We start from the raw sequence: 13,763 nt of genomic DNA on the forward strand, positions 1-13,763 counted from the left end.
ACATCAAGACCAACAATACATAAATAAAAAAGATCACAATTAAAAACAGTGTCAGTAAAATAATCACAATTTATTATTACTGTTCTCATATTGCTCTACATCAGAGCAGCAGCTCAATGCTTGGCACTTGACTTTTCTAACATCATGTGTGAGGATCAACTATTACATTGGTACACAAAAAAAAAACATTCACAACCAATGTTTTTTCTTCCCTAACCCTGTTAAGGCTATTACATAGAATGGTCTTTCATTACAGACTCTTTTTGTTGCGATATGACAACAGTTAAAAATGAATAAAGACAAAAAAAAGAACATTAGTAAATATACTATTAAAGATTATCTGTGCAAATACCTCAATTTGAGATGTTTAAGACATGGATCTGACATGTGAAACGTCTGCTAGCTCGAGAAATAAATGGCTTTAAAAAAAATAAAATAAAAGAAGGAGGTGAAAAACATTTCCAGAAAATCGATTAAAAGAGCAATTCTAGAAATCAACTATTATCACAATTATCTTTTAAGTTACAATTTGTTCCAAGCAAATCTAAGTAAAACAAACTGTGTTAATGACTCTGTATAGACTACATGTAAATACGAAACACATCTCAGCACTTACGATGCTTCTGATCTGCGTGTAGAAGGTGGTAACTTTACTTAAAATGCATGATAAAACACCCAAGTACATCATGAGCACTGCATGCATTCATACCGCTGTATTATAATCATTTCAGAAAACTCACAATGTAAGAAAATGTTGTTAATTTGACATCATTGTAAAGAAATGATAATGTATATTTTCACGTTTTGTTAGCTCCTTTGCTTCTGCATTATGGTCTTCATCATGTGCTTATAATGCCTTGTGAGCAACACACTTCAAGTACACGTGGCTAGTCCTTACCTACAATCATAACCTAAACGAGCAGATGCCTGATCATGCATGCGTCACTGGTTTCGTGTTTTTTTTTTTTCTATTAAGCTTAATTCAAATAAAAGCGAGAAATAATTCGACCATGTTAAAGAGGATTCAAGTACACTTACACTATCTTTAAACCTAAACATAGTTGGCTAATGTCCTTTTTGATGATGTCTACACAGGCCATAGTACAGACACGTATGGCAGTGATCCCAGTGTGAGCAGAATGAACGTACAACACATCCCGCAGACCCTTCGCATGAAAAACCTTGAAGATTCTGTAAGGCAGAGATGCGCAGCAGTCTTTGATATGAGACTCCTACATGTGTCTGGCGGATGGCCCAGATTTGAAGCCGATTTGTACCAGCACGATGTGAATTGTTTCACAATAGCGTCACCGTCCTCATTGTGAAGACTTGTGTAAAACCTTGGCTTCCACGACGATGGCAGGATTCTCGATGTCGGCTTTGCTCTGAACCATCCTCAGCTCCAGTTGTGCAGGACTGGGCCTTTTCCCAGGACCAGCCATCTCTGAAAGGGAGATGAGAAGAAGAGAGGTTGAAAGAAAACACCGGGGGCTGAATGTATAAACCATGTGTACACACAAAAAACATGTATGTTTCTCTGCACGTAAACCGAGAGCAGTCAAAGGTTCATTCTTGTCTCAATGAATGCTGAGGCTGTTAATCATCTCATGGCCTTTCACAAGCAGTTAAAAGACAGTTATGTCGGGGACTTTTGCTCAGCACCTTAAAATCAGAGGAAGCAAGTTTTGTTCTTCAGTACAAATTAAAGATACTTGTACTTTACACGAGTATTTCTATTTTACATAACTTAATATTTCTGATCCATCTGAGAAACAAATATTGTAAATATTACTTGACTTTCTCTGTCTGACAGCTTTAGTTGTATGGGGCGGCTGTGGGGGGCTCAGGGGTGGAGCCAGCGTCTTGTCGTTGGAAGGTCGCTGGCTCACTTCCCCTGGTCTGCATGTGGAAGTGTCCTTGGGCAAGATAGCAAACCCACAACTTCTCCTGATGTGCTGGTCGGCACCTTGCATGGTGGCCACCACCATCAATGTATGAATGTATGTATGAATTACTGTAAATCACTTTGGATAAAAGTGTCTGATAAATGCTGTAAATGTAAATTTCCCAGATTACAATTTTTCATATGCTTTCCATGCAAAAAAAATAATGTATCTCCAATTTTGGTGATTTGAACGTTCAAGAAATCACCTTCATCTTAAATTAAATAATCCCAAATCAAAATTAGCACAAAATGTGTGTCTGGATAATGGTTGTGGTTTCCATATATGACACACTACTGTGTGAGTGAGTCTTAACAGCAGCAGGAAGCAAACAGTGTTCCTGCATAATCATTAAATGACTTCAAGGGAACTAGAAAGACCACATGACAAAACAGAAGTCAGTAACACACAAACCTACCATTGGCATAAGTAATGGTCCTCTTAATGACATGGTGCATGACTGAAACAGTCTTTTCACAGGCAGCCTGTGAAAACAGAAGAAGATTGGGATTAGTTCATTATGGAGTAACATAATTAGCTTTTTCACAGTAAAGTCAAGTGTGTTACTGACCTTCAGGTCTTTGGGGTGATGGTGAGTCCAGGCGAGTAACATGGCAGCAAACAGGTCTCCTGTCCCCACAAACACAGCATCCACTTTGGGGATGTCCATGCAGATTTTCTGACTGGTGTTGGACCCATCTGGTTTCACTACAGTGAGGACACTCAGGGTAGTCAGTTATTCCCCAAAGTTTGTGAAAGGTTTAGGTTCACATATTTGGTGGGAGGTTTAGGGATCCTCCCCCAAGAGAAAATTCTGTTTTTCCAAAACATTTTACATAAGTTAACCATTGTGCCCTTCTCAAATTGACTACTCTCTGGACAGCTTTGTGGCAAAAATGTAAAAAAAAAAAAAATCAAAAAATGTACCCAAGACGTTCACATGTGACAAATTAACGATTGGGATCTCTTATATAGTTTGTTTTGATGCTCTCAACATTGATTGCACATTCTTTTGGCTTAGGTGTACAGAGGCCTGTCACTGCAAAATCCAAAATAAATACAGAAAAAATAAAATGAAAGGGCTTAATCAATAAGTTGTGTAATCAAATACACCAAAAACAATAAAATAAGTGTCAGTGTTTAATTAATAAAATGTGACATAAATTGATATTTCTGATTTATTTTAATTCGGCATTTATTGACCTTTATTCCCCTATTGTTTTCAATTGTTAATAATTTTATCAATAAAGGTATTCATTTTAAATGTATTTATTTATGCATCTTTTTATGTATTTATTCATATATTGTCTTACACAATGCAAAGGGAAAGAACACATAAATAAATCTGGTATTCATAAACTTAATAAATATATACAAGTTAAAATTAAATGGAAAAGTAAATAAATATAGAAGAAAATGAAATAGAAAAATGAATTATCTAATATATTAATATGCGCCTGTATTTACTTTTATGGTAATTATTGGTGCATTTAATGGAATTCACGTGTTTTATCATTTTATTTATCAATGTATTTATCTTTTTGATTTATTTACATATCTATGTATTTATCTATATATGATTCAAAGGCAGAAATTAAAGCAGAAACATTCATTTATGTCACATTTTATGAAATTATTTGCACCTACACTTCCTTTCAGTATTATATTTGGTGCATGAAATGGCATAAAACATTTATTTATTGAGACATTTCTTCTTTTCTTAAATAATTTTTTAGTTTAAGTCCGTGATGTTGATGATGACTAAAGCAGGGGTGCGCCTAACACTCATGATGCTAAGGAACACTCTGGTAGTGATATCAAAACTCCCGCTATTCACTTTAGTTTCCTAATTTTACCCCCATGATGGCATGTATACAAGTGTTCTTCCACTAGAAAAGAAAAATATAGTGTAAGCAGATGCACTAACTAGGGAAAGTTGATCTGGTACCTATCTTTTGGCTGCCGAGTGCTACCAGGAACTGGTCCCCTTTTTTTGAGGGCAGGTCTGAACTGGTGAGGACGACGGTTTCTGGACCCATTTTGTGGAGCAAGTCCATCACCTGGGGAGTAAGCAGAGTCGAGTTTCACCCAGCATTCTTCTTTCTCTTTTGATAAATCATGTAAGACATGGCACAATGAAAAAATACTCACCTCAAAAGCATCTTCCTGCGTGTTGACTTTCCTCCCAGTTAATAGTCTGTGTGAAAACAAGTCACATTTGTTTCAATGACAGAAAGGTTAAACACACTTTCCCTCACCTGCATAATGTATTCATTCAACAGGATCATTATGAGGTGCAGCGACAACAGTCACAACATTTTGCTGCATAAGATAATGATCCATGACTTTTCATATATTTCTTCCCATTAGCTAAAAATGCCCTAACTCACTACTTTATGGATTTTTCAAGCTCTGCTGTATAGTGCACTATTAATTTTGATGATTGCACTCACTCTGCTTCAAACTGGTTGGGGGTGAGGATGTCGGCCAAAGGCACTACTTTGTCCCTGTAGACTGGCAGCAGGTTCTCTGGAACGTACTGAAACAAACACCAGAAACAAGATCAACATGGTTTCACAGTTTCTAAACTATACTTTCAAGTGATACCTATTTTTTTCCATAATGATGGTCAGAATTGTTTACCACAAGTCATTGAAAGACTCAATATTATATGAAATATGGTTCTTCTTTAGTTAATTTGAACTTGTGTGTGCAAGAAATGTTACAAAGGATCTCTCTTTATGTTATAAAGTAAATGCTCATCAGCAGTGTAGAGCTTACCATAGCACCATGGTCTCCCATAACAGGATCACAAACTGGAAAAGCAAAAGCAAAATTTAGTGCAACATTATATAACTTTTATATATTAAAATAACAGCTACAAAATCATGTTGATGGTTCAGTGTCTTGTAATAGGGTGAATGGTGTCTCTAATTAGCTACAAATGTATCATTTATTACTGATGTTACGTTACCATGTTTCTGTTTTTTCCAATTTGAAATGTGAAGAATGTGAACTCTGTACACTCAAATTAGAAAAAGCACTTCTCGCATCTGTTGTAGAGCAGCGACAAGTAGATCAGGAGTTGAAAGCAACGTTTGCCCAATGAAGGTCTAGTAGGAAAATGTCACAGATAAATGTATCTTTGCACGTTAGACGGTGCGCTTTCAAACACTGTTCACTCACCATAAACCAGGCTGGGATTGGCCTTCTTCAGCTCCTGAATGATGTCAACCACCGTCTCCAGGAAGGACGTGTCCCTGCTGTAGCCTGTGGGATGAAAGTATAAAGACGATGGAGAGAAAAGACGGGTTTTTTTGCCATTCCCTCAATCAATAAATCAATCAATCCCTCCATGAGAGCTCATAAAACCAAGCTGCACACCAAAATCAAACAGTTAGGAGCTTCATTCATAACTCCCCCATTTGAATTCTAAATCAATATCAGTAATTCTGGAGAGAGATAGTTCATACAGACATAGCGATCAACCCAAAGTGTGGGTACTTGAAGACTTGGAAATCAAACAAATCAACAATCAATTCTCTCTTTACAGAATCGTTCACCTCTAACTAGATGGGCCAGCAGCAATCTACCGGCACTGTTAATTACATTTACATAAACACAGCAACTAAAATTCAATCTATTGTCTATTTAATTCAGTGAATCACTTTATTCAATTGATTATTTGAGGATTTTGAGGAGAACAGAATAGTATCTCTTCTAATAAACAAAGCGGTTCATAAGCTACCATATCGGGGCTTTCTTATCTTCACGTTTTTTTACTACTCATCTTCCACAAGGAGACACTACTGGAAAATATAAATATTCTATACCATTCTTGATACCGTGGGGATGAAATTGACAAAAACTTTGAGGGCAGGTATTGCTAAAAACAACAGAGCAGCTTTGCTAAATCAATTCTCATGTGCCAAACTAGGCGCTTAGCCAAAAATTACACAAATGTGAGACATGGTGACATAGAGTGATGTCACAAACTCACAGAAATAAAAGGCAGGACTACTGACGAGGTGTTTCAGGGGCAGTGTTTTCAATGCTGCAGAAAATTTGTACTGAAACCGGTTCAAATGGTCAATATTGACTGTCACAGCACTAGTGTAGGCTCACCTGTGAGGATGTAGTCATAGTGGTTCACCTTGTTGAGCTTAATGCCCTCATATAGCACATTTAGCTCCTCTGCTGTCAGCACTTGGCCTTTCCAGTGGGCGTAGCCTACGATTCAATAGGCAGAGTGGAGATTCAAAATGACATGGCATTTTACAGACATTGATTTTGGATGTTCAGGGAATCTTGACACATGCTTTAACACCATCTAAACTATGAAAAAACTGTTCATTATTGTAGCCTCGCTGTGCAACTAAAGGAAGTGTTTTCTCCACCTTCATCTGCCTTTCCATCCCCCACTCGCTCTTCTGAGCATGGTGGGCCCAAACTGGGCCTCCTCACTGACTGAATGGGATGCCTGTATCCTGGCTGCAGAACTCCCCCCCCCCCCTTTCTTTGTCCCCCTTTCACCATTAACCTAGAATAAACCCTCAAGAAGCTGCTCTGACTGCAAATGACTGAGCACAAACACACTTCGGTGTGTTCCTCACACAGAGTTCACACAGAGTCCGAAGCTGACCCCAAGCCAGCATGAGCGTCCCCCTGCAGAGAAGACTTAACAGAAAGCACGAGGCAGAGCAGAGGCATGTGCTGGTTGGAGGGGAGAGTGTATATAATGCCGTCCAATGAAAGTGAAAATGTGCAAATATTAATATTGTTTACAGCATCAACCAAAAGTAGGATTACTGTCTACGTCAATTTGCTCAACACTGATCCACAGAAGAGCGGTTATTTTTATTGATTTAAGTGGTTTCTGTGTAAATGTTTCCAGCCCCTGCGGTGGAAGCACATTCTTCACATACTTTGGCAACGTGAAGTCCAGATCATAATCCTGAACTCTCTGCAGGTGTTCCAGCAAGTTCATGTTTCAACATGAGAAACTGTTGTTTTCGTTAATGTAGCAATGATGAGGCAATATTTTTACTACACAAACTGACAGTGTGAAGCTAATCTTGTGATAATGATGACAAACGTATCAAAAAACCATATCCAGCCCTTCCTTCCTTCCTTTCTGTGCTTCCTGTCCTTTTGTTTGGATATTTTCAAATAAAACACCAGATTAATTTACTCAATTATCTCTGAAAACAGACATATCTTTCCAAACTCAATTCGATTCTAAATAGTAGAGCAGACAGAAAGGTTTGTGCGAAAGTTAGTGTGAAATACAACATGAGAAACTGACAAAGAGGGACGGAAATGTTCCTGTTTCAAAGTTCATAAATGTTCATATGATTTACATTTCAAGTTAATTCTTTATAAAGATGCAACACAAAATATCTTTTTCCTCTGAGAAGACGCTTAACACAAATCTGCACACATATCTTCATTATACTGACATAAGAAACTCTAGTTTATGCATGTTTTGATCTTGTGACCGCCTTACCTAATTTTGAAAAATGTCGATATTGCTAACACACTGAGTATTTATTAGGTACTGATGGACTATACATGTTGAGTTATATTGAAATAGATATCAATATTGTATGATTGCTAGCCATGTGTATTTGTATCAACTTTTATCAGTTTTATTGGTACCCTTTTAAGGACTGTGTTTGCTGACCTAATTATAGAGGCTGACTTTGCGAAACTGCCCTTTAAAAGATAAAATGATACACAATACAGATGCACCCGGTGTAAATTTGAAGTGAAGATAATCTGACCACAGAGAAATAGTTCTAAAAGGAACATTAACTGTTTGAGTAAATCAAAGTCCTGTCCTCTTAAACTGACTGCTGACCAACAAGATCCAGTCAGATAAAGAAGACAGGGCTCATCTAAGGGTTTCTGTACAGGCAAGGCAAAGTACAAGAACTTCGAACAGTCATTAACTCACTCATTAAAAGATACACAGTGGAGTGAACACAGTCTTGTTTCTGTCAGTCTTACTCAAACATGCTGTATCCTGAACAAACAATTCAGAGTAAATCATCTCCAAAACCAAATTCTGAGTGGTTTGAAACAAGTTTTTTCTTTACGGCTTCAGGTGTTTTTGAGGGTCCTTGTGTGCGCGCTAACAGAGATAAAGATGCAAACAAAACAACTGCTAGTGGTCAAAGTCTACACAAGCTTTCAGATACTGTACCACATGAATCACCACTTCACAGCCTCACAGACTTAAAGCACTCCCTCTTCACATACCACACCAGGTATTACAAAAAGGTTTAGAGGTTCGGGTGGAAAATCACTCGTTCACTTTGAGAAACTGAATTTTTAAAAAAATCAATCATTGAAAATCATCTCCCGCTGCACAATTTGAAACCACTCAGCCGACCTGTGTGATTGGAGAACTGCACAGAGTTGATGGAGTCCACTTCAAAGCCCAGCACCTGAGAAAAGAGTAACAAAGCAGCTGTTGAAACAGTGAACAATGACATCTGCACGCAGGTCTCAATGAGCTTTAACATCCCACTGTACTGTGGGAGCAGTGTGGTGAATTACTGGGAGAGTACTTCAGTCTGTTTGTTTATTACAGTTATATGTCCCATTGTCTTTTTTCTTTGAAAGGACCATGCCTTATATTTCAGTGCACTTAGTTCCTGAATGCTCTCTCACGCACCTTTAAACAACCCTTTCTGCCAACCACCTGAAAGTTTAACTAGCCGAGCTCTTAGTGGAAACTTGCTGGGAATAAGAATTAGAGCCTGAATGATGCTGCATTTGTGGGGGCTAATGACAATATTAGGGACAAAAGGTAACTTTACTGGGTATTGTAAATTACTACAAGCTCCTTTGTTTTGCATTATAATCTCTTAAACCGATATACAGTATCTGTGATAGGCGATTTTCAGCTGATAATATCAGCTATCGGATAAATACGTCTGGCTGTAATGACGACAATAACATAGACAATTGTTGCAATTTTTGCTGATTCCGCATGAAAACACTCTACAAATTAATCAATACATACATGATATTCATTATAATGCTTGCTGTAAGTCTCAGAAATTTGATATTTGATATGGAAATGAAAAGAAACCAAAACAGGGTTTTTTGTTGGTAGTACCAGTTCTCCTAAAATTTCTGATTCGTTTTTCAAAAGTAACAATACAGATATTTCAGAGGTTATCGATATTTCTGTCTGATCGTACTATGATTTAAATCATGTAATGCAAATATCTGTGCCTAAGAAATTAAAATAAAATACATTACTGGATGCACAAATCATGTGCTGATGCTCTCTATAATGAAAAAGTTAGGTGCATCAGTACAGCCAGTGGAAAAAAATAGTCTGGAGCTCTGCCTAAAGTGGTTAAATCAAATCCAAAACTCTTAGTATTTGGTATATTTCTTTACTATTACCTTATGGGGGAAACATTAAAAGCTCCAACTTCTACTTCTGGCTTGCTGTACCTATGGCTACCTGTAGCTGTTGCAGGTTTTTTCTTAGTAAGCAGTGAAAATATCTGGCAACTTGACTCTGAATCATTCTCAAATTCCGTCCAATAAATAGTCATATTACAGCATATTTTCTCATTGAGTTTGGCGATGTTTTTAGTGTTTTATACTTTACATCCACTGTCAATTAAGCTAGGTGGGCAAAAAAATAAAAACGGAAATGTTCCGTTAGAACAGGAAATACTGTTACATCTAAAGCATGGCTCCTCTCATACAACAGGAAGACACGCTCTGTTATAAAACGTTATTTAAATACACACGTCCTGTGTCTGTTCTTCTTCTGACCTGCAGCCTAAACTGAGACGTTTACCTGCACGTCAGGTCCAGCTCTTACCTGCAGCGGGAATGTCGCCGACTTGTTCCCCACGTATCCCCTGACAACATGACTCTGAATGGACAACACACGACACTCCATGACCGCAGTTAGCGCTGTTTATAAACACCGAGCAGAAACAGCAGACGTGACGAGTCCTACAGCTGCATGAAAGATCCCCTCGGGCTCTGACACGCTGAAACTTAGCATGTGATGAATAACTCCGGCATTGAAGGGCAGAAGCGGCGCTGCTGCTAGTGACATTTACGCTTTTTCCTCAGGCAGCTGGAAGGACACCTAAATTGGTGCTTTCACGGGCTCGTGGAGAATGTGGGAAACACCGGCTTCCTGCGAGAAAGGACGTTTTCGGTTTTCAGTTAGTTAGTTAAAATATATGTTCACTATTTCTGAATACTGCCTTAAAACAATTGCCAGGTTCCCCATGTGAATACTGTCACAGAAATGACTTGCTGTGATTATCCTCCTTTTCATACTGGCCAGGAAAGGATTACTTCTTATGCACCTTGAATGCAGCCTACACAGAAAAAAAATACATTTAAAAGACATTTTATCTCAATTAATGAAGTTCGGTTACACTGCGATTGTGTACAAGTAACTGATTTAAAATGAGATTTAATAGTGTTGATTAAAACTGACTAATTACTTTTTTTTTTTTTTATTAAACTGGTCATTCTACAGAAACATACACTTTTTGGATGTCTGAAAACTGACTACCTTTTCGAACATTTAGCATTATAAAGTTAATAATTTAAAACTCCATTTGTATTCTACTTTATTTTATTTTACATTTTCTTGCTAATAAAGTAGGTCACACCAATGAAGTCAACCAAAGGCTTCATATGAAATGTGAACATTTCTTAAAACTGAAAAGACAGTGGACCAAACCATTTCCTTATTTTACAGATCTTCAGGAAATAGGTCAAAGGACGAAAAGTGATGTCATCCATGGGTGGTGATTATTTTCATTATATTTTTTATAATATGTATTCCTTTGTGTGATTTGTTTGATAGTTATGATGAATACATTATTGCATTTGAACCAAAAATTCAGAACTTTCCTTCTATCCATGACTCTGAGGACAAGTAGTTCTGTGGCGCCTGGAATGTTAAATTACAAATATTGACAAATTAATGGCTAAAGAGGCAGTTCAAATAATCTATTTTTGTCTTATAAAATCTGAATTTAAGTCTAAAGTGTTTTTCAGTTGTATTTTTTTTACAAGGGCTAGGGACAGAAAATTAGATATTTCCACAGAGTGACCCAAACCACGTGTCAGTATTTGCAGTGTAAGTCATCGGGAACGACCATCTCCTCCACCTCCCAATATGGCAGTCAGCACATACGCCTGTGACACGTATAAATCACACAGCAGTGCTTTGCCCAAACAACATTCTCTCCTGGTGACTACGCTGTTTATATGAATATGAGGCTTCAGCAGACCAAGAAAAAAAATAGAAAAAAGTTACAACAATTTTGGCTCTGGTGGATTCAAACATGTCCCAGTGGTTGAAAGAACATACCCTCCTGCATGCCCCTGTTGTCAGCAAAACACGTTAAAGTGCCCTCTATGGTGGCCCAATGTGCCGCAAGGAGACGTGATAAAGTGCCCTGTCAGTGGAGGAACTGTGATGCAGTGCGTGCAGCTGGTGCTCTTTTGAATTTTTTGGGGCTCTGCCCTCCAGACAGCCTGAGTTCGCCTCTGTTTTTTTAATACAAATTCTCCATTTGTGCTCCCCTTGACAGATTCTTGAGCTGAAACTTTGGAAGATAGCCTGTCGATTTGTTTTATTACTCATATCAGCTTCATATAAACATTGTGATAATTTTTTCAGTTGATTTGGCAACACGTGGACGGCTGGCTATTGTTTGAAGACAGGTTTAAAAAACTGCGAAGCTATCCTTAAGTACTAGCTGGGTTTTTTTTTTTTATTCTGCAGTTTCATTAGTGGAGAAAATAATTGTTATATGATGTTGAATATTGCTCTTTGTTTTCAGGAGCATGGTATGATCTAGAGATGCGTGCACACATCTCAAGGTCCCTATGCAACGTTTTGTTTAAGGATGGACCATAAACCCTGAAAAGATACCTGTAAATTATTGCCATGTAATTCATGAATTGGCGCCATCTGTAGGTGATCCTTTGCACATGTAAACAGTGTGTTTGTGAGTGATTATTAGATTTTATGATGAAACACTTTGGCAGTTGTTTATGAGAAAACCTCATTGTTTCCTTCTTCATTTCGGACAGACTGAGTCTGCCTCCCCCTCCCCCCACATTAAACTTTAATTTGCAGCCTAATTGTTTTTACAAGACTACACATTCATCTAGACATTATTCAGCTGTGTCTGGAGCCAAATGTAAAATATAGCAAGTCATTGTTTATTCCTTTGACCTTTGATCTTAGTTGAGCAATTTGAATAAGCCTGTCATGCTCTGAATTCTGATCGACTGAGGAGAGTGAGCACCACTAGAGGGCACAAAAGGAGAGAGGATTGATTTCAACCTGACTGACTTAAAAGAAGACAAAAAAAAGCTGCAACTCATAATACTTATGGAGCCAATGCTTGTTATATTTATATTTAAATGAAAGATCACAGAGAGGGACATAAATTAAGATGTAAACTGAAGATTTCAATACTGACATATGTGGACGGTCTTTGTTTATCAATCCATGTTCTTGCAGATCAGCCACAAGCGCAGAAACCACATTGAATCACATTTTTCACGCTTTTAATCTTGTTCAAACAGAATCACAAGAAACCCATTCGCCCAGCTCGAGTGGGAATATCAAAAAATGCCAGCCCTGACATGGCACCAGCCTGAAGGACTGTAACAGGGCTGCGAGGATCTCTCCTGTTCAGATGCTGCTCAGGCCGTGCAGGTCCAGGGGCTCAGGAGGAGGGTGGAGGTCTCGTCGAGATCGTGGGCTGAGATCAGGGGCAGCGGGTTCCAGGAAAGGGCTCGGTTGAAAGATGGAGCAAGCGGACCACAAAGCACACTGGCCCTGACATCTGGCTGAGGAGCACAGAGGCCAGATAGAGAGCGGGGCGAGAGCCAGGTGGACGGGCTGAAAGGCGAGCCAATCATCGCTTAAAATACGCATGAGGCAGCTGCACACAGACTTCAGGTGCATACTGAGGACTTGTTTTGTGGATCGTTAATAATGATGTTCTGTCAGCGCGCTCTGGTTCTTTGACTTTGAAATCTGGATAAATCCTTCAAGAAATAATGTGGTATGGAGAGGGCAGTGTGAGGTCAAGTCAGTGAGAGGGAGAGTTCACACGGTTGTAATATTTGTGATTATATTCGAGCCCATGTTGCTTTTAATCATTCACAAGACACACACACACACACACAAAAAAATCTACTCTTTTCTCTTCTCCAGCCCAAGGCCCCACATTGATTTCTCTCCAAGCAAGACTTCACTGCCAGAAAAGAGCCACACGAGGGACCTGGAAGCACAGAATTCACTTGAACGTCTTGAATTATGCATCTGAAATCATAAGAATTATACAAAATGCAGACTGGGTGCACAGCGTAGGAGTGCAACAAAAGAAAATTAGGCTGACAAGATCCAAAAGTTTGTAATATTTGCTTGTAACAAGTACCACAGGAAAGAACTTTTGATAGAAGTGTTTGCTAAAGATGCTCAGTGTACAGAGCATAGAGTCCATATAGTATGTATACATACAGTCATTCATAATAAAACAAGTCACATGAATAAAAGGGCAGGGCAACAGTTCAGAGAAAGAATGAGGCTTTAAACACTCAATATAGGAAAAATAAGTCATGGGGGGAATAAATATATTCAGGGGCACAGGTAGATAATAAAGTAATATTAAGCAATGAATTTATATTTTTCGCATGCTGTTTTTTTTTTTTTTTGCTGTACTATTTTTCTGACTATGGAATTATAATAAACGGTTTAGAAATAAAATAATACTGTGGTCCATTTCATTTAATGTG

The 13,763-nt window shown here is 38.2% G+C and overlaps 1 protein-coding gene across 1 annotated transcript; it reads right to left on the bottom strand.

The window, feature by feature from the left end:
- Window positions 1-46: 46 nt before the first annotated feature.
- On the bottom strand, window positions 47-10,066 carry LOC119026273 (pyridoxal kinase-like). Its single transcript, XM_037110515.1, has 11 exons — window positions 9,796-10,066; window positions 8,338-8,392; window positions 6,069-6,173; window positions 5,130-5,213; window positions 4,725-4,759; window positions 4,397-4,482; window positions 4,095-4,140; window positions 3,892-4,003; window positions 2,515-2,651; window positions 2,362-2,428; window positions 47-1,444 (listed from the first exon to the last, which is right to left on the bottom strand). The coding sequence occupies exons 1-11, from the start codon at window positions 9,874-9,876 to the stop codon at window positions 1,317-1,319; spliced, it is 936 nt and encodes a 311-aa protein (XP_036966410.1). The 5' UTR covers window positions 9,877-10,066; the 3' UTR covers window positions 47-1,316.
- Between the last annotated feature and the right edge of the window lie 3,697 nt (window positions 10,067-13,763).

Source organism: Acanthopagrus latus, chromosome 9 (genome assembly GCF_904848185.1).
Source record: "Acanthopagrus latus isolate v.2019 chromosome 9, fAcaLat1.1, whole genome shotgun sequence".
NCBI lineage: Eukaryota > Metazoa > Chordata > Actinopteri > Spariformes > Sparidae > Acanthopagrus > Acanthopagrus latus.